General features: G+C 37.7%; 1 protein-coding gene across 4 annotated transcripts in view; it reads right to left on the bottom strand.

Annotated features, from left to right (window-relative positions):
• The window catches only part of LOC112042907 (kalirin), a 172,062-nt gene that overhangs the window by 94,068 nt on the left and 51,311 nt on the right, over positions 1–26,683 (bottom strand). For all 4 annotated transcript variants that reach the window (XM_024078110.2, XM_052890745.1, XM_052890747.1 and 1 more), the window contains exons 23-29: positions 26,018–26,144; positions 25,224–25,435; positions 24,053–24,185; positions 20,106–20,366; positions 19,172–19,333; positions 18,579–18,661; positions 17,456–17,540 (exon numbers count right to left, since the gene is read on the bottom strand). In XM_024078110.2, the coding sequence (XP_023933878.2) occupies positions 17,456–17,540; positions 18,579–18,661; positions 19,172–19,333; positions 20,106–20,366; positions 24,053–24,185; positions 25,224–25,435; positions 26,018–26,144 (1,063 nt within the window). The remainder of the gene's footprint in view (positions 1–17,455; positions 17,541–18,578; positions 18,662–19,171; positions 19,334–20,105; positions 20,367–24,052; positions 24,186–25,223; positions 25,436–26,017; positions 26,145–26,683) is intronic.

Genomic DNA, 26,683 nt, shown 5'->3' with positions numbered 1-26,683 from the left:
ACGAGGGAGCGGGAGCGGGCGCGGACGCGGGCGCGTGCGTCGCGGCGGATACGCCCGCCTCGTCCGTTGCGGCGCGCGGCGCTGTCGCCACTGCCGCGCAATACGCCGCCCGCCGGTATCGCCCGCTATCTTACGGACGAAGACTCGTTCATTACGCAGCCTCTGTATTGAGCTACATTTCCGAATTCGTATAATACGAGACCTCTGAGAGAGGCGCGTCTAATCCTTTAGCGCCGCAATGTTTTTGTTGTCACAGCGGCGGCAATCGGCGACGCCGACGAGTTGCGGTCAACATATCGAAACCCAAAGCGCGCTACGAGGCCGCCGATGCACACTCCGCTTGTAATAAATACGTGGCCACGGCGTTTACTGGTTTTTCAGGTAGTAGTTACACATAAAAATTGTAACCAAATGAAATCATATATATTGAATATTTTTCTAATAATTTATTTTACTACTTAAATTAGATGGATGGTGGTTTTACCGTTATATTAGATGGTCCGATATACTAAGATTACAATAACATCTGGTAGTAAATACATCTATATATGTACTAATAAAATAATATATAATTAATTTATCAATTATTTTCTCAAGTAGGTAATACTATCAACATAAGAAAAAGTTAACTGTATAATGAAAAATTGTAGTAAATAAATTATTTGTTTGCATTTTGGGATGCCGACGTATTATACCAAAACTGCGTTGAGTCCGCATTGTGACGTAACTCGACCTCTGGTTAGTTGGGGTCTCTCTCTCACATCTCCGATATTCGTACACATACAAACATAGATATCTATAATATTAGTAGAAAGGATAATAGTCCTTTCTGTCTCCGAGCAAATAATGTCAGTGAGTATATCAATATAATGAAATGAAACAAAGCTGTATTATACTTTACTTTAATATGTTTACAGTCCGAATCTAGGTCCTCTCGAATTTGAGTCCGGTCTCGTAACTATAATTGTTGAGACGTCAAACTAATTTTGTCTGATAGACATTCTTTACCGCGTTAACTTATCTACTTAAGGCGTCCATATCCGCGTTGTACGTACCGGACGCATCGCATCAAGTGGATTTTTGATTTTACAGTGGATTCGTGCGATCCGTACGGTGCGGATCAGTGGACGCACTTGTGTGAATTTCTATACGAAAAATACAACGATCCGTTTGATGCGACGCGTTCGATACGTACGATATACGCAGATATGTGAACACCTACTATTAACAACCGATCGTCATTCTAATTAATATAACAAAATTTCTTTAGATTTTTTTAGCGGCCAGCCAGATAAAACAAGACAGAACCTTCGTCTTACAAGCTTTTCTTTCTTGCCCAAATATTTGCAGCCCGGAGTCGGGGAAGTTGGTAGAGTTACACCGGCCGTCTTTTAGTGCCGAGCCTTAGCCCGAGAACGTGCACTCAAGCAGCGTGGTGGTTTAAACTCCATATTCCCACTACTATAAGGAGGGAGGCCTGGCCCTATAGGGGGCCTAAACCGCTTAAAATAGACAGATAATCTATCTATCTTATTTATAGTTATAATAAAATTGGTCGAATTCTATACATTTATTCGCAATTTGAGATTTTACTTATACCATTTGTAACACCAAACGTTACCGTGGCATAGAGTACTGCTAGCGATATCTAAAATCTATTCTTATAATACGCATTCTGTACATTTCGTACATTGAAGATATTTTGTAAATTTTTGTTGGGGGCATACTGTAGCTAAAAATACTTTTTTCCGATTTTTGTGTCTTCAATTCAAGTTTACATTGATTTCCAAGCATACGAAGTCGCGGGCGTCAACTAGTAATGACTATATGCTCGCGCCCGTCCTGTTTACTCCTAAGGTTGCGGTCATTGGTATTTGAACCCCCGCCGTATAGGGTGATGTGGGTGTTATCTTGCAGTTCCGGAATCACTGAATCAAATGTTTATTAATATCGTTTCAAAGCAGACATGAGACATTTCTCAAAATAGACATTATGTTTAATTTAAGTTCATTCCAGTGATACAAAAGTAACATATTTGGCGATTTTAAAGCAATTTAAGGTATTTTTTTATTTTGTTTAATGCTTCTCTGTCTACGATTTAATGTTTCTTTTTAACTTGTGTCTTATTGACATTTGACAATATTACATGACATTGACAGCTTACACCGGATATGTTTTCAATTACAGGTGTTTTTATTGGCTGTTTCGACACTTTTATTGTCTATGTTTAATTTGTAGACAAGGGAGCGAAACAAAAAAAATATTTAGAAAAAAAAAATATTTTTTTGCGGGTAATTAATTAATGCGGGTCCCAAAAATTCTGAAAATTATTTTGTCAACAGCAATTTGTATCTTCTATCCGCAAAAAATACTATCGACCTGCTTATAAATTATAAATAAAGGCCCATTTTGGGACATGTCCTATAGGTAAAAACGATAAAGTAGCGGTTTTTTGAATTCATTGAAAATATGTATATGTATACAAAATCTTCTGAAACGTCAAGTTCGTCTGTTTGTAGACTAGTTTGGAAGGCTTATTCAAAGTCGAAATTCACGTTTTATTGTTTTCATTTTATTTATAATAGAAAGTGTAGCTAATTAATTATATTAAACTAGCTGACGCAACACGGTTTCACCTGCGTGGTTCCCGTTTACGTAGGAATACGGGAATAATGTATAGCCTATAGCCTTCCCTCATAAGTAGGGTATATAACATTGAAATAATTTTTTAAATCGGACCAGTAGAGAGAGATTTCTGAGATTAGCGCGTTTAAATAAACAAACAACTCTTTAGCTTTATAATATTAGTATAGATTAGATGTTTGTTTTCCCAGCCGCAAAATTTTACGTAAACGAGTTTAGGGGTACAGAAGAAAATGTACACTGTACCTTTCAATCTAATCAAAAGCATTAATGCCGAGGTATAGAAAAATTACGAAATAGAGGCACAAATCAATTTGCGCCACTATTTCAAATTACAGCTTGCCAAGTTCGTTGATGACACTCGCATGATATGCGGGCGACGGGGGGAAATACTGAAATCGTGCGTGCGGGGAAGTGAGGTGCATCAGTGGGTTTTCCATTTATCGCTACACGCCCCCCGGCCCGCGCGGACCATCGGGAGTGTTACGAACAAATGTGCAAAGCTATAGTATCTACGTAGCCAATGGTTGTGATTGGACGTAAGTACTAACTGCCTGTCCAGATGAGGCGTTCTACGCGCGAGTCATCTGGACAGCCATTAAGGAATTGTAGTCAAATGGCGCAATGAGCATACAAAAGATGTGTCAATACCTACCAATGTTGTTTGGCCAAGGTTTGTCACCACGTGCAAATATCTTTGAATTATTGCCATATAATTCCAAAACGAAGTAAACATGTTTCGGTAACCTTGTATTTTTAACTCTATTACGTAGATGTAAGTTCGAGTTTAGAATAAAGATAAGATACCTATTCTAATACAGTTCTACAAGTTTTGAGGGAATGTTTTGATGAAGACGTAAGATTGCAAATACATGCAACAAACTTTAAGATTTATGCATTGATTAATAATAAGTTTACAATCAATTGATAAACTGTAGTTATCCATAATTTTAAACCTTTATATTAATATTAGCAGACGTCCGCGACTTCGTCCGCGAGGAATTAAGTTTTTTCACAAATCCCGCGAGAACCATGGATTTTTCCGGGATGAAAGTAGCCTATGTGTTAAACCAGAGTAAGATCTATTTTTATTCCAAATTTCAGCCAAATCGCCGCAAAATTAACAAAGTTTCATACAAACTTTCATCCCCTATTTTATCCCCTTAGGGGTTGAATTAATCAAAATCCTTTCTTAGAGGATGCCTACGTCATAACATCCACATGCATGCCAAATTTCAGCCAGATCCGTCCAGTGGTTTGGGCTGTGCATTGATAGATCACTATGTCAGTCAGTCACCTTTGAGTTTTATATATTATCTTAACTTAATATATAAATGCGAAAAGTCATTCATCACGAAATGTCCAAAACCGTTTGATTTACAAAGATGAAATTTGGCAGGTTTGGTAGTTTTTAGTTAGTAAGTATCCGCTAAGAATGGATTTTGCAATTGTGCTGCATTAAGGACATCTAAGAGCGGACGAAGTCGCGGGCTCCCGCTGGTATATTATATTTTTTCGTAAGAAACTTCAATATCTATGTATGAGGAAATCAATGATTAGCAGATAAAAATAAAGGTTGGGCTTTGTCTAATAGGGCAGTCGACTCACATGAAATTTAATATAAACAATATTAATTTCGTATAGTGGAATTAGGGTCCGAAATATATGGATATTAATTATTAAAAGTTAAGGATTTCTTAAAAAACCTAATTTAAAAATCATGTATTTTTTCAAAATTTCCAAGTCAAAAACGCTATCATCCATTTTGTGACGCCACAATGTTACTTGATGTACTAAACTAATTGTTAACTAATGTTTTTGTCAAAGGCTCCGTTTGTAAGGGATTTGTTATAGTGACGTCATGAAACAGTTGAAACATAGACCATCATGACCGTAAGGCGTTTTAGTTCGTATTGTCAAAATAAAATTTAAAATTTAAAATTTTCAGGTAATCCCGTTAGTTTCTAGTAAAAACAATAATCAGCAACTTAAGACAATTTCAAAAAAGTGTCATTTAGCCTATTCTATATCTAAGTTCACTGTTGTCATATGATTTATTTGACGCGCCTAAGTGTATAGGTATGTGTCATATTTTGCAAATATTAATCTGTCGACGCGGTGGCCTCTGAAGTGAGTAAACAGGGGTGCTTCCCTTTGACCCTTAGTGTAGACAGACTGTAATATGTGTACCCTATTTGGGCTGACTCTACATCACTCACTCTAGCGTGTACATTACCGAAGTTAAAACAGTTATCTATGGACATTTTACTATAACTATTTCTATCGCCTAATACTATCGATCAAAGGCCTCCTTTCTACAAACGGAAAGGTTTTTAAAGCTACTACATAACCCACTACTTTTCTCCATCGCATATTGGAGGGTATAATTAAAATAGTTGAGTCTGTAATGGTATATAAACCAATATTTCAACCCCTGACACAAGAATCGAAGCCAGATCTTCATGACCACTATCCGAACACTTTAGCCCTGACCTACGATTCAATCAAAAATCAGCTCAAAACAGAAATCATACGCTAAAATTATGGACTATCACTAGTGTCATTTAGTGGAGTACTCATGACGAGTCACATACAGTACATTGAAAGTCTGACACACTATATAAAATTCCAAGAGTAAAGTACTTTCCACGAGGACGAAGTTCCGTATATCACTTTTAGAACTCTATACGAGTGTCAAATGTTACTTAAACTTAGTTTAAATTGATCACTTTCCGGTGACTACCTCAAAGAAGATATCAATCAATTTAATAATTTCTACAAAACTATTATTAACGTAATTTAATGGTCAACGACAGGGTCAGGCCTCGTTCCTTGTAGGGGAGATATGCAGCTTAGACTCACCAAACTGTTCAAATAACGGTTGGCGGATTCAGCGTAATTATGTTCGACTCTTTACCGTTCATTTCATTTCAATACAAATAAACTCTTCAGCTTTATAATATTAGTATAGATTAATGATAATAACCGGGAAGGACAACTAAAGGCTGGCGTCCACAGATCCGCTTCGTACGGACGCATTGCATTAAACGGATTTTTAATTTTACGCTAGATTCCTGCGATCAGTGGACGCACTTTCTGTATAATAATAATAAGCTCTTGATCGAATTGTTTTCTCTTTTTTCGGCCACGGCGGCCAATCTCATGGTGAGATTAATCGTGTACGCAGGAGATATTATGGTGCACAAATGTGTGAGCAAGCACAGGTGCACCCTCTTTTCCGTCACTCTCACAGTCCGATGGGACGGCAAACCGACACGACAGGCGCAGGACCGACATCTAGACGTACTAACACCGCCAACTTCCTAACTTCAGGCTGCTATTGAGATTTATCTTGTAAGAAAAATCCCATTAACTTATTTTTTTGGCCTGACCCGGTAATCAAACATGAACCAGCTAACCACGGTACAAATGAGGCAGTGATTTCTATACATAGAATATTACAAGTAGATTGATACGATTCGTCCGATACTGATATGTGGACGCCTAACATTAACGTGCTCAGTAACACAGTTAATATGTGTAACGGAGGTTCAGGTGTAAATCTGCGGAGAGATATTAGATGTATGAAAAACTGGAGAACTTCCCAACTGCGGGCTTAAACTTTTTAGAATAAAGAAAAACTCAGTAATTGCCCGACCCAGGATCCCTGAGTTAATTGCAACAGGACAAACAAATTATTATTTTTCAAAACAAATATATTCTACCGTCAAGACTGGTTACCACATCAAGAGCATTATGTCTGTTTATTCCTCCAGACAACGAGGATGGAACAATGGAATTGCAAACGAGATTACACTCAAGCGTTTTGTTGTTTGAAAGTACAGTCAGCAAACGCGGCGAGGTATGTTAGATTAATTGACTGTTTGTTGTTTGAAAGTACAGTCGGCATACGCGGCGAGGTATGTTAGATTAATTGCTTGAAGTTGCAAACACTAATCACACCACATTAGGCTAGTTGACACTTTTTAAATGGTCTTAAATTGTTCATTATCGTTCTACTATATTGAAAAAAACAAATATCATATTTTTTGAGACGTGTTTATATAAAACTTTTATTAAATATTTATTTGACAACACCAGCCAAAACGCCTGTCGGCCACGATGGTCTATATTTTAACTGTTTCATGACGTCACGGTAAAAAATCCTTTACAAACAGATCGTTTGATAAAAATATTAGTTAACAATTTCGTTTGATGTTTAGTACTTACAACAAGTAACATTGTGACGTCACAAAAAGGACGACAATGTTTTTGACGATTGGAAAATTTGAAAAATACATAATTTTTAAATTAAGTTTCATAATCCGTAACTTTTATTAATTGATATCGATATATTTCGGACCCTTATTTCATGTACAACACGAAATTAATATTGTTTATATTAAATTTGAAATGAGTCAACTACCCTGAGGCTAAACCATGGAGGGTCTGGAAAAAATAGGGGGTTGCCAGGGACTTACGATGTTTCATATTTCCGAATGGAAGGTTATTTTTTTATTTCAATGGCAAGTTATCCCTTGAGTGCGATCTCACGTGCTGGCCTATTCACTAATTTGGTCTTTATTAACCTATTGAAATATACATAAAATTAACTGAGAAATGTGATGATATCCTACTGTATGATATCCACGAAGGATTGTAAGTAGAAACCGGACGACATTTATAACATAGAATCTCAATTTCGTATACCTATGTCAACTAACATACGTCAAAGTTAGTGAATTAGCCTGTTGAGTGACGATGCAGTCCGCGCCACGAGAGAAGTCCCGCGGCTAAAACCTGAACTAAAATTGACAGCGCCTTACACAAATGACAATAAGAGCACCATTACCAAATGATAATGAGCGCCATTAAGACATTAGCGACGCGTCTACGGGACTTGTTTCGTGGCGCGGAGTAGAGTACACACTAAAAACCATTGTACGAGTTGGGGCCACGTCAGTAACGAAGTTGTTCTTATTTCAAATGAAATATAAAATAGCGGTTTAATGAAATATAAAATAGTCATAGAAAACAAAAAAATCCCGTCGAAATTAAAATGATAACAATAGCAAATAAACAATGCCTTGTGAACCCAATATTGGCCTTACATCGACATTTATTCGAGAGGATAAAGAACGTCCTAACAGTTTATTTTACCTGGTGCACTTTGAGATTTGAAAGGCTGCATTTTATAAAATGTCCAAAGGTGCGAGACATGGGTCCTGAAAAAAGTGTTGTCGGCGGTTGCAAGCTTTTGAGATGTGGGGGCTAAGGAAAATGTTCAAAATTTCCTGGAAAGACTTCGTCTCGAATGATCAAGTTTTAAAGAGAGCTAATTGTAACCGAAGCCTCATGACAACCATTACGAGGAGGAAAATCGCATTTTTCGGGCATCTGCAACGTGGATCCCTCTATGAGTTTCCTAGGTTGTTCCTAGAAGGCAAGATACCCGGAAAACGTGCTCCAGGAAGACAGCGGAGAAAGTGGATAGATGATGTCAAAGAGTGGACCAAGTTAACATATACACAGCTTAAAAAAATACTGCAAAAGACCGGCAGAGTTTTCTACACATGACCGCCAAACTTCAGCTGGAAGAAGGCACCTAATGATGATGATGACTTTGAGATTGTGTTTGTGTTTAATGATTTGAAAAAAAATAATAATCCTGGCTCTACCGTGACGTACTTTGACGTTTATGCGTTACGATACTTGTACGTTGAAATATTATTTCCTTTCACACAATTAATCTTAACTTAGAAACTTCGTTAGCTGTTGCGACGACGATCAAGAATGTAGAGTAAGAAAATGCCTCAAGGCATTAAATTAAGTCTGTAGGTACATTTTTCTTTTGTATATTAAGATCAAACAATCAAGACGAACAAATTGTTTTATATTACAAAACGAGCATTAGTATCTGGTACTATTCCAGAATTGCAACGCTGAAAGAAATATATAACTAACGTACCTATACCTAATACACAGGAAAACCAGTGACGTAAGTTTTCAATTATAATATTTCTGTTCTCCCACAATGATGACACGACAGTAATAACATTTATTATAACACTAGATGAAAACCCGGCTTCGCTCGGGTAAAATGTGACTTAATACACAAATAGGTGGGGTGGGTATATTTCTGTAGTTATCAGCTAGGCTATTCTATAACCATATTTTTATAACTCGCTAGTGCCTTTTGGGAGGGGTGTGACTGGCAGTGGGGGCAAGGACGCCTCTTCTGGCAATCCCGCTCATCACGTCTCCCTTTAGGGGGGGCTTCCTGGGTCGCTCCACCCCAACGCCTATCTTCGGCTGAACAGCCGGAAGGAGAAGCCGGAGACGGCACTCCGGCGTTCTCCGCCAATCAGCACTCTTGTTCCAGGAACGAAATTAGTTCCTGGAATGCAGGCAAATAGGTTGCCCCGTCGCCTCCGTACCTCTGCCCAAACCGAAATTTGAAGTCGGAGGGCTAGCGGGACAACACAATGTGGAGCAGCAAGAAACTCCACTCCTAAACCGGCAAACCCAGTTTCCGGAGCCCATTTGTGGCCACCAGAACTGGGTTCACCAGCTCAAGGCAGAGCTGCTCCACTCCCCTCATAATGGGGAGGTTCAAAATTTAGCCCACGTACTCGTCGGCCAGACGGCGTACGTTGGCGTATCGCCTCTTTAGGTGGAGCTGAGCTGAGCTGAGGGTATAGTTGGCCGGGACCAGGTCGAGATGGGCGACGACCTCCAACGCCTTTCCACCCTCTGGGTGGAGGACAGCAAATACGCCATCTTCTGGGTGGGAGCCATTGTGGGGAGTACTGGTGGGTACTAGAAAGTCACGTTATTTGGGAGAGTCTATATGTTATCTTCGTTTTCTTACTGCAATGGAAACAACATGGGTAAAACCGCGGAACGTCGGCTAGCCACTTGAACGGAGCATTTTAAATTTTAATATAAAAAAGAACGTATCCAACAGAAAGCTAAAATAATAATGTTGGAACAATGCGAGATCCAATCAGACTGAGGAAAATATAAGAGAGTTTGTTTTCAATATTCATTTCCGAGAGCGGAATCGCCTGTTTGCGAAAGGCCATATCTGCCGTGCTATGACAAAACACTGCATCTAAAAAATATCCACTTTTGAGAAATAGCAGCTCTTTGTTCTTAGTCCCCTACTATTTACTAGAAATGGTGTATTATCAGTGCATTATTATTAGTGAGCTATTAATGCATTATACAGTTTTTTTTAGTCTTGAAAAAATATATGTCAGTATATGTAACCCTGTGCGTGGAGGACTTCATTTATCAGTGTTAGCACAAAACACGATGACAAAGACGTACCGCCTAGCGATTTAGCGTTCCGGTACGATATCGTGTAGCAACCGAAAGGGGTGTGGATTTTCCTCCTCCTAACAAGCCAGCTTCCATCTAAGATTGCATCATCACTTACTATCAGGTGAGATTGTAGGGCTAACTTATAAAGTATAAAATAAGCAAACACCGTATCTGAAGATACAGTGTAATGTCATGGCACGACGGATATTATTCGATGCTCCGGTTAAGCAACCATGACCATAGTCAGTGAGTTGTAACTAGATGATATGTGATCCTGTATTACCGTTAAAGTAAGTGAGATTTCGTATTGACCGACTGACGAGTTTGTAGGTAATAAGTCTTGTAGAACGGTATTTATATAGTAACTAGCGGACGCTCGCAACTTTATTTCCGTAAAAGTAATGCATAAATCTTTCATAAATATCGCGGGAACCATGGACTTTTCCGGGACAAAAATTTGTTAGTTAGTTCTGCTTCAAAGTTCAATAAACCATTGTATCAAAATTCATTTTCCATCAATTCACAGTAGCCGAGGAAATAAATAGACAGTGTGCGCTCCAGCGCATAAAAAAAAAGGAAAAAAAAGGAAATATAATAGACGGTGTGTCCTCCGGCGCGTAAAAAATAATAGACGAACGTACTTTTGCATTTCTCTCTGTTGCTTGCGACTTCGTCGGCATTAAATCAGTTATTTTTCGAGTTACGTTTAATATCAATGTTGCTTCAATATTGTTGTTTTTTTTTATTTTTGGTGATTATATGTTCGACATATAGGTACTTGCGAGTACTAGTTTACTGTCCTACTTTTCAGATAGAAAGCTAAAATGCATCTAAGTATCGACACTACTATTACTAATTTACAATCATTTTCTTTAAATTATCAGACTACTTCTTATAATATATTATGCTATATAATTAATATATGCTAAGTCGCTTATTTTATTAATTTTTAATAAAGCTCCTTCTGAAATAGATTTAAATTTTCAACCATCTCTGCTAAATAGACACTCCACCCTATTCGAAATTCCCATCGTTTGTGAATACAAAATTCGATCTAAGTGACACGATGGCCATTTCAGAAAGTAGTTATTTTTGATATCATCAGATAAATATTACGGCAAGTAAAAATTAACTAAAATGAGTTGTCTGCGCAAGTAAAATTATAACTAAAGTACTATTATGAACAAAAGTGTACGTGAACAAAGTACTATCATAAACAAAAGTGTTACAACGTGTACTCTGGTTATGCTTGGTACTGATACATTAAAAATGTCAGACAATTGAAATTTTCCAACGCGATTGTAATGCAACTCTTACCATACGTTGCTAACCGAAAATATTGCAAGTTGAAATATACAATGCATATTTCAACTTACAGACCGCTGATAGGCGTCCACTGATCGCATGCATCGCATTAAACGGATTTTTAATTTTACGGTACACAAATTCCGTTCGATGAGATCCGTGCGATGCGGATCAGTGGACGCACTTGGACGTATGACTCTTTACAAAGAGTACTAAAATCCGTCGATGCGATTCGGATCACTGGACGCCTATGTGTACTTATACTTCGTTCTAGTTTCTAGTTGACCCCTATAAGCATATTAGTTCAAATATCACGGTTACATTAAGCTGTGATGTCAGTGTCAACGTGCGGTATGGTTTAGCCAAGGTTTAGCAAACAATTTCTGAGGGCATTACGGATTACTACAAGCGATCCTTTTGTTGTTCGGGGTGACAAAAGTTTCGTCCCTATCTAGTATCTGTATGTATAACTGTGCGAAACAGTAAATAGTTATATAGCTTGGCAACTTCGTTCGTAACACTCCCGATGGTCCGGGCGTGTAGCGATGAATGAAAAACCCACGACTGATGCACCTCACTTCCCCGCACGTACGATTTCATACCCGCCCAGTCTTACCCCCCCGTCGCCCGCATATAATGCGAGTGTCTTAAACGAACTTGCCAGACTATAGTGGTCGTGGTCGTGTATTACACTCTACTTTTTACTTTTAGAAAAATCAGTAGAGTTAAATTTATCTATAGCTTTAATCTGTTTTATTTTTAACTAGCGGACGCCCGCGACTTCGTCCGCGTGAAAGTCGTTGTAAACTTTCAACTACCCCTACCCTACCACTACCCTACCCCTACCCTACCCTACCCCTACCCTACCCATACCCTACACTATCCCTACCCTACCCTACCCTACCCCTACCCTGCTCATTAAGGCTGCACTTCTTTATTTATTCCCCCCCCCCCGCGAGTCGCGTCGAGCGCGGCAACCGTTACACAAAAATAATCCGTATAGCATGAATTAGTATGCACGCGCGATGGCTTAGCGTATTTCTTGTATAACTTTGGTGTTTCTTTACCGATTTTTATGATTCTTTTTTTATTGAATAGGTAATAATGTTAACTTTTTTAGTTAGCGATGAGTGTTATAAACATAAGAGTAAACAAATTTAATTAGAAAGCTCCGAACTGCTAAGCTATCGGGAGTTACACGTGCTATTGTAAGTCAACCATAAAAGATAGACATATATATGCTGTTGTGTTTTTATAGATAATTTTAAGGAGAATATTTCCGTGATGCATGATTTCTATGTAGCGTTAACCATTAAGGCTGTACACGCGACGGAAGCTTAAAAAATTGAGTAACTTCTCCCGTTTTCTCAACATTTCTCTTCACTGCTATGCTCCTATTGATCGTAGCGTAATGAAAAGTATACTATAACCTGCCCAAGAGTATGTAGAATAATTGTACCAAGTTTCGTTAAAATCCGTCCAGTAGTTTTTGTTTCTATAAAGAACATACAGACAGACAGACAGACAGACAGACAGACAAAAATTTTACTGATTGCATTTTTGGCATCAGTATCGATCACTAATCACCCCCTGATAGTTATTTTGGAAATATATTTTATGAACAGAATTGACCTCTCTACAGATTTATTATAAGTATAGATAAAACAGATTAAATCTATAGATATGTTATACAAATAATGTGAATGTCGTAGGCTAAATTTTATCCGCGTATTCTTATGGAAACAGGAACTAAGCGGATGAAACCGCGCTAGTTTTATATAAGTTGATAGAATGTCCAATACATACTATATATTATTTTAAAACTTTTGTCATTACTCGTATTACACACAATATATACGATTAGTAGACGCCCGCGACGTCCGCATGGAAATCAATGTAAACTTACAACCCCTATCTCAGCTTGAAATCCAACTTTAGGGGTTGAATTTGAAAACTTTTGAATCACATTATATTTCGTGTTTTCTTTTATGGTTTACTAGCTGACGTCGCGCGGCTTCACCCGCGTGGTTCCCGTTCCCGTGAGAATATGGGGATAATATACCCTTCCTTGATTAATGGGCTATCTAACACTGAAAGAATTTTCCAAATCAGATTAGTAGTTCCTGAGATTAGCGCGTTCAAATAAACAAACGAACGAACTCTTCAGCTTTATAATATTAGTTTTATAGTATTAGTAACAATTTTTAAAAACTGTAACTCTATAATCTATAAATGGACGACTTTCCACACAAACTTTCAACCACTATTTCACCCCTTCTCTTTTTATTTTAGGGATATAAGTAGCATATGTTCTGCTCCTAGGTCCCATTATACCTTAATTCATCTTGATCGGTTCAACTGTTTAGCCGTGAAAAGATAACAGACAGACAGACAGACTTACTTTCGTATTTATTATATTAGTATAGATAAACGAGTGTCCAAGCGAAAAACATTATAAAAAAACCAGTAGCATGGAATACACGACTTTAACTCAAAGCATTTAAGGTCAATTTTATTAAAACCTATTTTAGTTATTTGAAAATCATTATTGTCGGTTTCGAGGTACATATTGGTTTATTTGTTTGCCGAAACGGACGTTAATATTGTGTCACGGCGAGAGGGTGCCAAAGCTCTGCCAGAGGCAAGCCCTAGGGCTCCAACTAAATCATGGCGGGTAGGGTGGCCAGCGAGATGTTTACTCTCGTGGTAAGTGGTTTTCAACCAACGGAGAATTGGTATAATTACTTTTCGCAGCCTATCCGAAACTCATTAGGGACGAGCACAAATTAATATATTATATATAGTACTTACATATACTATATATAATAATAATATATAATTATTACTACTAAATATTATTATTATATATACTAGGTACGCCTATTAATTCAATAACTTTTAGACCATATCCGGCCAGCAGACAGATAGAGACGTCACAGCCTTGTGGATATGACTTCTGCTTTCGATTCGGAGGGCATAGGTTCGCATTTGGCCAGCGTAGTGGACTCAGGCCTGACCCCTCTCATTCTGAGAGGAGTCTGGTCCCAGAACCTCTCCATCAAAAACCACAGAATTACCCCCACTGCACCAGAGTTCATCAAAATGTTCATATAACACAAAATAATAAACATAAACCTGCTCCCGTATGTGTGAGAGAAAGGGAACCCAGACAGAGTGGCGCCGTAACGCGTACACGAAGCGGTTTTTTTTTAATATAACCAATATTCCCTTTTCCCTCCAACTAGTCGGGAAAGATTGTATTATAAGTGGGTACGACAATAGACTAACGAAGCGGGGATCGAATCACCACCCCTCGGTGATGAGTTCGACCTCTTTATTGAGGTTTTACCGTTGAACTATTGAGGCTCTATTTTTACCCTCCAATAAGAAGTTAACACTTCAAAAACCACGCCAAAACCGTCGTAATTCACTGAAGTAGCAAAAACCTTATACAACACCTGTGAGACGAATGCCCAATCAAAATCCTGAAACTAAGTGCTCTTTGGGGATTAGCTTTGTAAGGGCACCGTTTTATTCAGGCTTGTCTATTTCGGTTCACCCTCCGATCGTTGTAATTATACGCCACGAAAGAGAAATAATAACTTAGCTAGACTAATGACTTTTGCGTCAGAAGAAAGAACAAAATGTTAATATGTTTGGACTAACTGAGACCTAATTGATCTAAAACCTTAAGTCTGATTAGTTTCAGCATAATAGAAAATTTATGTCTTTGGATAAGCTAACCTTATCTTCATTATTATAAAAGTTGTTCAAAATAATTGTTTATCAGATATAGGCCCTATCTTGTACTACTAAATCTCTCTAAAATCAACATTCTCATTTATAATAAAACCGGCAAATTGCGCGTCGGGTCACGCGCTGTGTAGGGTTCCGTAGATTAAGTTAGCACTTTAATCCCATAAGTAATGCACAAAAATACCGATAATGATATTCAACACCATGGGATAGACGATAAAAAATTCATCCTCACTTTGCATGTAGGGAAGGAACCCCAATATTTTTTTCAAATAGGTATACTTTTTATCAATTTGTAGACCCATACCAAATTTCAGCTTTCAAGTTTTAACAGACACTGAGTTATATGAGTTACTAAAAACTTTATCTTTTAATTAACAATGTAACAATTAGTAAGCAATTTTCGATTTTCAAGTTGATTATGATATTACTCTTTAAATAGCAATTACTACTTAGCTGTTATAGTTTTCCTTGTAATTTAATTATATGTCCTACTCTCATGAATTTTTTCGCGTATCCATAAACAACCGTTTAGCCGGTAGAGGATGAGGATAATCTAACAAAAATTAGTTCTTAAAAGCTTAATAATAATTTACAAACGGATCCCTAAATCGAAAAATGTTGGTAGAGCCCCCTCATATCTTTTATAGACCTATCCAACGATACCCCGAACTATGAACTAAACGAGTAAAAAATTCATCGCCACTTTAGATGTAAGTGAGGTACCCTAAAGAAAAAAAAATCAAGATTTTATTTAATAACTTTGTTCACATTTTTAACGTACATTGTTCATGCTAATTTACAGCGTTTTAGTAGTAATAGTCTCTGCGATAAACGACGGACAGACAGACAGACAGACATGGCGAAACTATAAGGGTTCCTCTTGTGGACTACGGAACCCTAAAAACGCCTTTTACGATCGCAAAGGCAGATAAATACACTCATTAAACATTTTACCCCGGCAACGCTCTTTTGCGTAGAGATTTAAAAATTCAATCAAATGAAGACAATCGTAGCGGAAAATCCAATAAAACTTACACAATTAACAAAGAAATGTTCTCCAAAGTTCTTGAGCTTTTAACAAGCTCCGAGCTTTTAAACTATTGTCAGTGCGAAGCGATATTACCCAGCCACGCTGCAGTACCATCCATCACGATAAAATTAGGTTAAGATACACTACCCGCATTCATAATAAACAACAATGCTCTTGTGTTGTTCTATTTACGCACATTTTTTTATTTTAAGCTACCCTTTAAAATGATTATGAAAACAATTCGTTTTAAACAACGTTTTGTAGTGATGAGAAATTCCGTTATTGTATTATGTACTATTTTATTATATTATACTTCTCGTATTTACGCCCGTAACTTCTTCCGCGTGAAGTTTTTAACTAAACCCGTGGGAAGCATGGATTTTATTCGGAATAAAAAGTATCTATCTTGCAAAATAAAGATTGATCGATTGATACAAATGAGCTACAGGAGATGGTAAATGTAGCTTTGAAAAATAACTTTTTATTTAAAAGAGATGAATGTGACAATTTGACAAACAAACAAAACTTTAATACATGGAGAATACGTGGAAGATGTACAAGAATTTGTATATCTAGGCTCTGAATTTACAAAAGATGGAACGTGTGAAAGTGATATTGAAAGGAGCGGAGTGCTGGCTATATGGTATATGCTCCGCATGAATTTATGTATAGCTAAAATATGTCCCAAAAGGCAAGCCTGGACTGGATGTGCAAAGAGGGGTGTTAGTACCAACACTTATTGTATGGTAGTTAAAATTGGGTATGGCTGGATAAGCTATAAGTAAAATAAATGCAGTAGAGATTAGAGAATTGAGAAGTATGAACAGAGTGCTACTGAGTGAAAGGGGAGAAATATAATACTAATAAGAGAAAATTGCGATATAAAAGAAAATGTAGTGACCAAATCGAAGACAGTCAGTGAATTTACTAAAACACGAACTTTTTAAAAATATTTATATGTCTGTTTGTCTGTTTGTTCGGGCTTATCACTGGAACTGTTCAACAGATTTTAATAGGACTTTCACTGGAAGATAAAGAGGGTTGTTGAGGAACTTACTAGCTAGATACTTTTTATCGCAAATAAAATCCATGGTTCCCACGGGTTTAGTTAAAAACTTAATTTCACGCAGACGAAGTTAAAAACTTCCGCAAGTTTGCTATAAAATAAGTACTGTACCATACGGTCAATCTACGTCGTCCATGTTCCCGAAATCAAGGAAACTGACCGACCGACATTTTACACAATACCTTTTACACTGATAAAAACAATTTTCAACAACTTATATACTAAGTTAACGGACTGCGCCACTGGAAAATCGGAACGAGGGCATTACCGAGAAAACGGCCCTTAAAATAGTAACAAATAAGCCATAAATATTTATGGGCACTTACCTTATCGGAGTCAGTGGTGTTGCCGCTGCCGAACGAGGCGAGGGAGTTGCGGTCAAGGTTATCTGTGTCTGTGTCTTCAAAATCTCTGGAACAAGATTGCTTTTTTAGTTTGATTGCACGGCGAGCTTTTAAATATCCGACTATACAGCAAGATGTCGCGAACGGTGGCATCCATATATCGTGGACGTCCAGGCAACTCGTACGAAACGATTTGCATCCACATTTCTAATTCGTACAGCAAAAATTTGGAATGCCCTTCCGGCGTTTGCGTTTCCTGACACTTATAATTTAAAAACCTTCAAAGCAAGAGTGAATAGGCATCTTCTAGGTAAGCGCGCTCCAACTTAGACCGCATTCATGCTTTCCATCAGGCTACCCCTTCTCCTTCAGTCGTGTTCCTCACATATAAGGGTCATGACCACCTCCTTCTGAAATGGCAGTGGGCGGGCCATATCTGTCGTAGAACAGATGGCCGCTGGGGCAGATATGTTCTAGAGTGGAGCCAGCCAGCAAGCGCAGTGTAGAACGCCCTCCAGCTAGATGGTCCGAAGACATCAAGAAGGTAGTGGGAAGTGGCTGGATGAGGAAGGCGGAGGATCGTGTTTGGTGGCGCTCTTTCGGAAAGGCCTATGTCCATCAGTGGACGGACACAGGCTGTTGATTGACCATCTCCAGACTGCATTGTAGACTGTGGAGTCAAGTTGTGCGGATTTGATCAGACCAACGCATCGGGCTTCGGCTTCGCAGCCTCTTTCCTTCTACTTTGCCAGTGACAATCAGTTTTTAGATATTAACAATGGCAATTCTTTCCTGGCAATGTGTCCGAAGTACTCAAGGATTCGCTTTAGACAGATGGTAGAGCCCAGATTTGACTCTGAGCAGAGTAAGTATAGATATGCGTTGGTCCGAAATGCAGTCTACGGGACTCGGTTCAATAAGTTTGCGGTCAACAGATCTCAAAATCCAGGTGGCTCGAAACCATTGTTCAGAAGCCCATTAAACGAGAAATTTGACCAACATAGATTTCCATTGGCTGCTATTTATGATGATGATAACATATTCAAAAATAATACAAAATAATATTTAAATTAAATTTAAATAATCGTTTATAGTAAAATAATACCTGCTGGAGCGCTGTGAACTAGCAGGGCGGGCGCGAGCAGGACTCCGAGGCGGTTGCTGCAAAGCTCCGCTGAAGTATGTTTCCTGTAAACCAACAATATGATATAATAAAGTTTATCCTAAAAATTTAACAAAAAGAATAATGCCGACTAAAATGTTTATTGTAGTAGTACAGGAGAAGCAACTATTGTTGCTAAAAGACCATTCTATAAGTCATGTTAGACGCCTTGTCTAATAATATGCTATTCGTTACTATCTTTTGCACAAAGAGATTTATACAGTATGCATAACATTAATACGATCATTTTAAATCTCGAAATCTGTTGAAACTTGAAGTGCAAGCATGTTTTCAGATATAACAATGTAATTTGTTGGGAGTCTGAATTTACCTATATAGAGAGCATGCGTGCACTAACTGCGAATGAGATAAGTGTAACATTTTGGGAAACTGCAATTTGGAAAATAAACAAATAAAATATCGCATGAATATGTTTTTTAACTGCCTCGTGCCCAGGATTTTATTACTGGACTAGTAGTAAAATCCTGGGTCTGGGTGTATGAGTACCTCAAAGAGGCTGATCTTATTGATGTTACCTGTATGACTTCCCTAAGGCGTCGCACCCAGGTCTGTTTGACGTCAAGAGAAGGAGCTTTTAGCACGATACGACAATCGCTGGCCATCGGCTCGCGGCCAGTCCATACACTGAATTTGCACTCGTCACCTTCTATATGTTCTGTCACGCCTAGCTCCGATGTCTGCAATAAAACCAACAGTAGTAGAACACTTCGTACATCGTTCAAACAGAAAGTTCACAAAAATCACAAAGTTCAATTAAACGTTTTACCAGGAATAAATGACTTTCTTAAACGGCTAATCTAAGAAGATATCACGCAAAATTCATCACGAATATATTCTCAATTCAATTCAAAATATAACAAGATTTATTTCCACAAGTTGACTACGTTAAAAACTCGTTCAATATCATGCGATTTTATCGTGAACAAACGAAAGACAGACGTAGAATTTTTTTTAATTTCCCTGTTAATGATTTTAGAAGTTTATTTTCAGTGCTAAATTATTTGTTACACTAGAGTTTTTTTTTTCTAATTTGTATATACCTTTACACTGTTGATTTCAACTATTGAGTTTTATGCCGGTTTCTTCTCAGCAGCCTGGTTCGGAAGGCAGGTTGCCTTCCGAACCAGTGATAGAAGCTTTACAAATAGTCAACTGACGTATCAAAAGTGCTTGTTAACTGAGCCTACATTAAATAAATGAATTTTGATTTTGATTTATAAATAATAACATATAGATGAGATTATTTTAAAAACCTTTTATGATGAAAACAGATGAACGTCAAGTTTAGTAGCATCTACATAGCCTAAACAAACACATGTCACATTGAATTCTGTTAGAATAACCACAAATGCCTACACTGCTTCTACTATTACAGAAGTAGTTCCGCCACCGATATATTGTTGGGTGCCTTTGTTCTTTTTTAAATGAAGCAGATTTAATGATACTCACCATGAATTTAGTTTTGTATATGTATTTAGCTTTCCCGTGGGTGTCTTTGACCTCCTTGGCGAGGAGTAGATGCAGATCGAAGAGGAAGACTCTTCTTTCGCGACATTTCTTGATTATCTGCCGAAGGTCCCACACTTGGAACGAGTCCTGTAGCACCACCTCACCGAGGCTGTCCAGTGGGACATCGCAGCCTTCTAAGTTTGACAAATGCATCGCGTCATTCGCCTTCTTCGGTACGGACAGCATAACTTCCAAACCGTCCTGTGAACAATACGTTATGTTACATACGTGTAAGATGTACGCTTGAACAGATCTACGCTACTCAGCGGTCACGATAGATTAATAAGCGGCCTGTTAGTTGAACTATGCGCAGTACAGGAGCGTAGCTACCACCGTATCAAAGTAAGTTGAAAAGTCTAGTAAAATGTTATATCCACAGTCTCACTTATTTCCTTGCCTAAGCGTGCGCCCAAAAGTTGGTGCGAGTAAAAGTCCGCCACGCTGGCCCCATACGGATCAGACTTCACACACGCAGAGAATTAAGAAAAGTCTCTGGTATGCAGGTTTTCTCACGATGTTTTGATTGATTGTTTGTGATACAGACCCCCCTCCCTCCCCAAGGTGCGTTACGCCACTGATGCAGTACCACATTTTAGGGTGTTAGCGATGTACGGTACTGAGATGCTACGAGTAACTATAGCAACACATTGACGCCATTACAGTCGTGTACGAAATTTTCAATCATTTGAACAACCAAGAAACACGCATTTAAAACTCATGTTTCTAATTCTACCTGCGCATATAACTGTCTCTATGCTGCAACTTACTTGCCGGTGTCTATGGAATGGTGTAATTTTTAGGGCAAAATTGTATATAAATAAATTTAAACAACTTTAAACTATAAAAGATGGTTTTTAATAAATAGTGATTTTCATAAACTCTTTCAACCATTTTCATACATTTTACTGTTTGATACTGCACTGCTTATAAACCTTTCGGCATATGAGCTATCTTTAGATTCGACTCAGTGTGACATTGTGTACCGATATTTATTTACCGAATTTCCCTGTTTACGAAGTTGGATTTTTTTAAGATATGAAGTAGCTATACCAAACGACCTTATTCAAATCACCACATTTTTTTCTTCTTCTACAGCCTACCTAACTGTATTTAACGTTATACCCAGGTACATAATAAATAATAATTTACCTTATTTATTTAGGTGTGCTATGATTTATGAACAAAACCTTTGCTCTACTATGTAATATAAACACAATATAGGCAATCAAACGCTGAAAAATGCACAGCAAGAAATATCGCATCTTCTTATATACTCGTAAGGCCTGTAAACAACTCGAGAATAATTCATACCTATTTATCCAAAATGATACAAAAAATATTATACATACGATTTCATCGTTTGAAGTGGGTCCAATCTTGTTCGTGCGATAGTTATTAATGTACTTCAACATTATTAAAACTACACAAAACACAAACGCATAAACCGTAACATGTCTTGAATATTTTCACTAAAAATCACTTCAGTTCTACACTAGCGGAATATTGCACTTAATGTGGACTCGGGTCGGCTGTGATACATGGCAATGAATCATGAGGAAAATATTAGTCCATAATACTAATCGTTCATTTAAAATAAACAGTGGACTAGTTTAGTTTAATTTGAAACATCACGTTCAACGCAAGCAAATGTTAATGTGATGTGAACTTCTCGAACCGATTATGCGTAATGGTTTTGTGTTATCACAAAACACCAAACCTCATTAGGATGTAGATAAGTCACCGGTCTACACGTAGGGTAAAAATACCCTTATTTATACTTTGAATCAACTTTTCGTCATTGATTTTGTGGCTTAACTAGCAAATGGAATTGGACAAGCCATCAATGTTGTGGGCGTCGACAACCTAATAGCATTATATCACGTGGCGTGCCTAGACGACATTATAATGAAGCTCAAGCTTTTTATAAAGCAATTGTGCTCAATTATATCGACTGAAACATTAAAATATACCTCAGAGGTAATTGATATTAATATTGTAAGTGTAATTAGAAAGTTTAGAAAAAAAAAATATCAAAACCTCCACCGTAAAGTTAGTTAGAATTTCCTATTATAATATACAATTTCTAAGTAAACGTACAGATTTTAATAGAATAAGAACTGGAAATCAATTTTCAGACGTCCTGATAAAGTTACTCGTACTTCAACAATGTACTTAACAAATTCCCCTATTATAAAAAATCCCCACACACACAACAAGGCAATAATATCGTAATGTATCATAACGTTCTACGTATTTTTATGAGTAACAGTAAACCTCTTCTCATTCCCGGTGCAGCTTTAGATAAGTGATGACGTCGTCAACGCGTCTCAAAACATCCAACTCGAATATTTTGCTAAAATATAAGTTCATGAGAACTTAAGTATAGGTATTCTAATCGTCTTTTCAATATACATTATTCAGTTTTAGTCCCGACTCACACATGTTTTTTAGTATTTTGTATACCAGTGTCTAAAATAAATCCTAACACAGAATAGGACAACATTCTATTTCCTTCCTAATCCTACGAATAAGTGTTCTGGCAAATCAGTCGGTAAAATATACACATACAATAAATAATAAATTGCATTGATAAAGTTCAAGACGTAACAAGTATTTAGTGATAAATGTATAAAACTTTTGTTAAATATTATTGAGCAACGAAAAATCAAAAGAAAACATCATTGCTTCTTTTTCACGTCATACCATAGCATACGAATACGTCAATACACTCACCAGGAGATTTTCTCCTGTCTTAGTAGAAATAACACAGTAAAAATAAATAGTACAGTTGTCGCAAGAAAATTTAACACGTAAACATTTTTGCTTCAAGATATTGAGGGGAATTCTCGATAGGGCCGCCTTTATCTAATCGCGAAGTCTTATCACTGAAGGTGAGTTGAAAACATGAGTTGATAACGTGTTTAAGTGACGCAGGTACTCGTATAGCTAAACCTAACGATTTGTCTTATGTAATGTTATTTTAAGGAAACACCAAAACAGATCGAACAAAGTAAGAGTAAAAGCCTAATGGTTTTTTTTTTCCTTTTGCATTAAAAAAGCGTTAGCGTTAGTAATGCATAGGTATTTCCACTTTCAGTAGGTTTCTGTTTACAGGTTTACGATAGAAGACCGACCATTATTCATCCAATCCTGGGCCCAGATTTAATGAACGAGCCCTTGCAATGTCTAAATTAGTGTCATTTATTAAATAACTAGCGAATCCGGTGTGCGGAAAAAAAATTATGAGCACTTCCCTATCCCTACCCTACATCTACTTTACCCTACTTCTATCTCACCCCTACCCTGCCTTAACCTAAAAACCTCCTACGCTCCCTATAAGTATAATTACGAATGGTTTGAATGGGAGTATAGAAAAGTTTTTTTAGACATTTTTATTATTTTTTAAAAATTCTATATTACACAAACGTCGTTCTAACAATAACAAATACATAAAACCAAGAATTATCCAATTTGGTGATATTAGTTTCCGACTGGTTTAATTTCAGTTTATTTACAGCTGTTGCATAAGAAAGTTTCTACTACAAAAAATGCATGCTTTCAACCAAAAACACACATTAAAAGAGCATTCTAATTATTTTTAGGTCATTAAGTTTTTTTACGTAACATGCTGGATCCTAAATGGTATGTCTCCTAATTGGAAGTTAGCAATGATCTTGAGCATCATCATTAACAACCCATACTCAGAACACTGTTGAACACAAGTCTCTCTCAGTATGAGAGGGGTTAGGCCTTATTCCACCTCGCTGACCAAATGCGGATTGGCAGACATCACACACGTAGAGAATTAAGAAAATTCTCAGGCATGTTCACTCACGATGTTTTCCTTCACCCTTTGAGACACGTGATATTTAATTTCTTAATCATACCTTAATCTCTCCTTGTCCTTCGGCGCAGCAAGCCTGTAGGTCTTTTAGTAATAGCTGATATTTGGTTATCCTTTGCACCGGCTTTATAAGATAGGCCGCCAAAGGATGCTCCAGTTTCTTTTTACGTTGTACCCTGTTAAATACATACACATTAAAATTCTGAAAAATCAAAATCGATTATTAATATAGATTCACTTAGTTAGATTTGACAAAAATTGTAGTATGACACGCGCGCCATTTTTTTACAATAAGTCTTTGACTTTATTTTGAAAATTTGAAGCAAAAAATAATTTTACCTGCCAAAGTAAAGTAAAGGAGATGGTCCATTTCAGGTCCACTCTTGTACTACGTATCATTAAAATTTAAAAAATTTAGAGATATCATCGAAATCTAATCAGGTGAATATATCTAACTAAGTAAAAGGAAATAAATAATATTAAAACCCCATATTGTCCTTAAAGCAACTATGACATGACAATTGACAGCAAACGTCAAATCGATTGACATTTTTTGTTGTGTTGCATTTTTTGGGAGAGCATTAATATTATTTTGAAAGAATTAATGTAAATTCGTAGATTCGTAGATAAAAATTTCATGTTCTTTTATTTCCGCCCGGGTACATTGACTGATCCTGGGCTCCATCCAACTTTGGATCTTTTATTGATTTTAAACTTATTTCGTGGTTGTTGACTATGAATATTATTTAAACGAGTACATACCACGATAAAAGACGAGATTTTTAATGTCGATATTTCGACCCAGTTGCATGGATCGTGGTCACGACGGGACTGAAGTTGCGAGATGCGAAGTGAAATCTGCTGTTAGGGGCAGAATCGATCTACCCTCTTTCTTGTTCTTTTTCTTTTTTCAACAACCTCGCGTTTTAGGCTGTTTAGGCAAACCACACTCACGACATCGCTTTTGTTACTATGCGTTTCGCGGCGCCCTATTGGTTTGCACAATTCTACCACCGGGTTCCACTCGCTGGCTAGTTTGAAACCATCTTCCCGACAGCTGATTTCACTTCACATCTCGCAACTTTAGTCCCGTCGTGAACACGATCCATGCAACTGGGTTGAAGTATCGACATTAAAAATTTCGTCTTTTATCGTGGTATGTACCCGTTTAAATAATATTTGGACCTTTTAGTTCATAATGAAAGCAGTTTTACCTGTCAAAGTAATCCCCCGCGTGTTGCACGACGGCGGCGTTGCTGTCGGGCTTGTTGCGGCAGTAAGACACGTACATGTCGAACTCGCGCGCCCACGTCACGAAGCAGTGGCCGACGTCCTCCGGCATTGTCTCGTACTTGTCGAGCTCGCGTAGAAACACGCGCTCGTGGAATCGGTGTATCTCCTCTATGTTCCCAAATATTAGCTCCTCCTGGTGGGGATGTTTTAACTTATTTATTATAATTGTTTGGTGTTAACCTAAATGATACTAAAATATCTATGATCCGACCCTCCGAGGCATTGACGATAAAAGCAATGGACAAAAAGAAGATAGACGCATTTGAGAAGGATGCAAACCTGAAACTTTCCATTGCCACTAGACTGTAGATTATAAGAATTGACTCTCCCAGTACTGCAGCAGAGTCTACCGAGCAAATTCGGCAAGTAGAGTCCTTCCTTTAAATGCTACAATTAATTAAAGAGCCTTTGATAGTGCAGTGGATTTGATTCCGGTCCGAAGCATGCACCTCCAACTTTTCAGTTCGTGCATTTTGAAGAAATTAAATATCACGTGTCTCAAACGGTTAAGGAAAAACATTGTGAGGAAACCTGCATACCAGAGAATTTTCTCAATTCTCTGCGTGTTTGAAGTCTGTCAATCTGTATTGGACCAATGTGGTGGACTATTGGCCTAACGCCTCTCATCCTGAGAGGAGATTCGAGCTCAGCAATGAATCGAATATGGGTTGTTGATGATGATACAATTAATTTAAGATGAAACCTATGTACTTGCCTTCCCTTGAAGTGCAGTCGGAACGGCGGCGGGATCCGTTCTCATTTCGCGCAAGTAGCACGTGATGCAGGTCTCCAGATCTTTGACGTAAGCGCGCTCTGTCTGCAGCAACTCGGCCATTATAAATCTGTTAAGAAATATGTCAATCAACCACTTTGTTACGGGAGACCATTAAGGTAGCCTTCCGTTCTTGGCGACCGCGACGCGCGACCGCGCGAACCACTGCTTGGTATGAATTTATATGGAGCACTAAACAAAGCCCAAGACCGCGGCCACTTTTGTTTAGTGCTCCACATAAAGCAGTGGGTCGCGCCTTTATCCTAAAAGTGTCGCTTCCTTGAGCGTCGCGACGTGTCCAAGTCAGAAAATGTTAGGAATTATGTTGGTATTTTCTTCATAACAAAAAAAAATAACCTCGCTCGTGGCTCGAGATCTGACATACAAAGCTGATGTCGAACCCACATTATCTTAATCAGACTGACTGCATTAGTTGGGTATTTCTGAAGTTTGTTTTATTTTTAATAGCAAGGGCTCATACTTGGTGGAGGACCTAAACAAAATACAATGCATCTTCTCCTATGTCATATATCAGTTTATCTGATAAGAAAGTGAATCAAAAAATCGACTGTACAGCTTTGAGATGAGAATTTACCTCATTGGTGATTT

Source organism: Bicyclus anynana, chromosome Z, assembly GCF_947172395.1.
Source record: "Bicyclus anynana chromosome Z, ilBicAnyn1.1, whole genome shotgun sequence".
Classification (NCBI taxonomy): Eukaryota; Metazoa; Arthropoda; class Insecta; order Lepidoptera; family Nymphalidae; genus Bicyclus; species Bicyclus anynana.
Note: the sequence above shows the minus strand (reverse complement) of the source record. Positions and strands in the feature narration are given on the sequence as shown.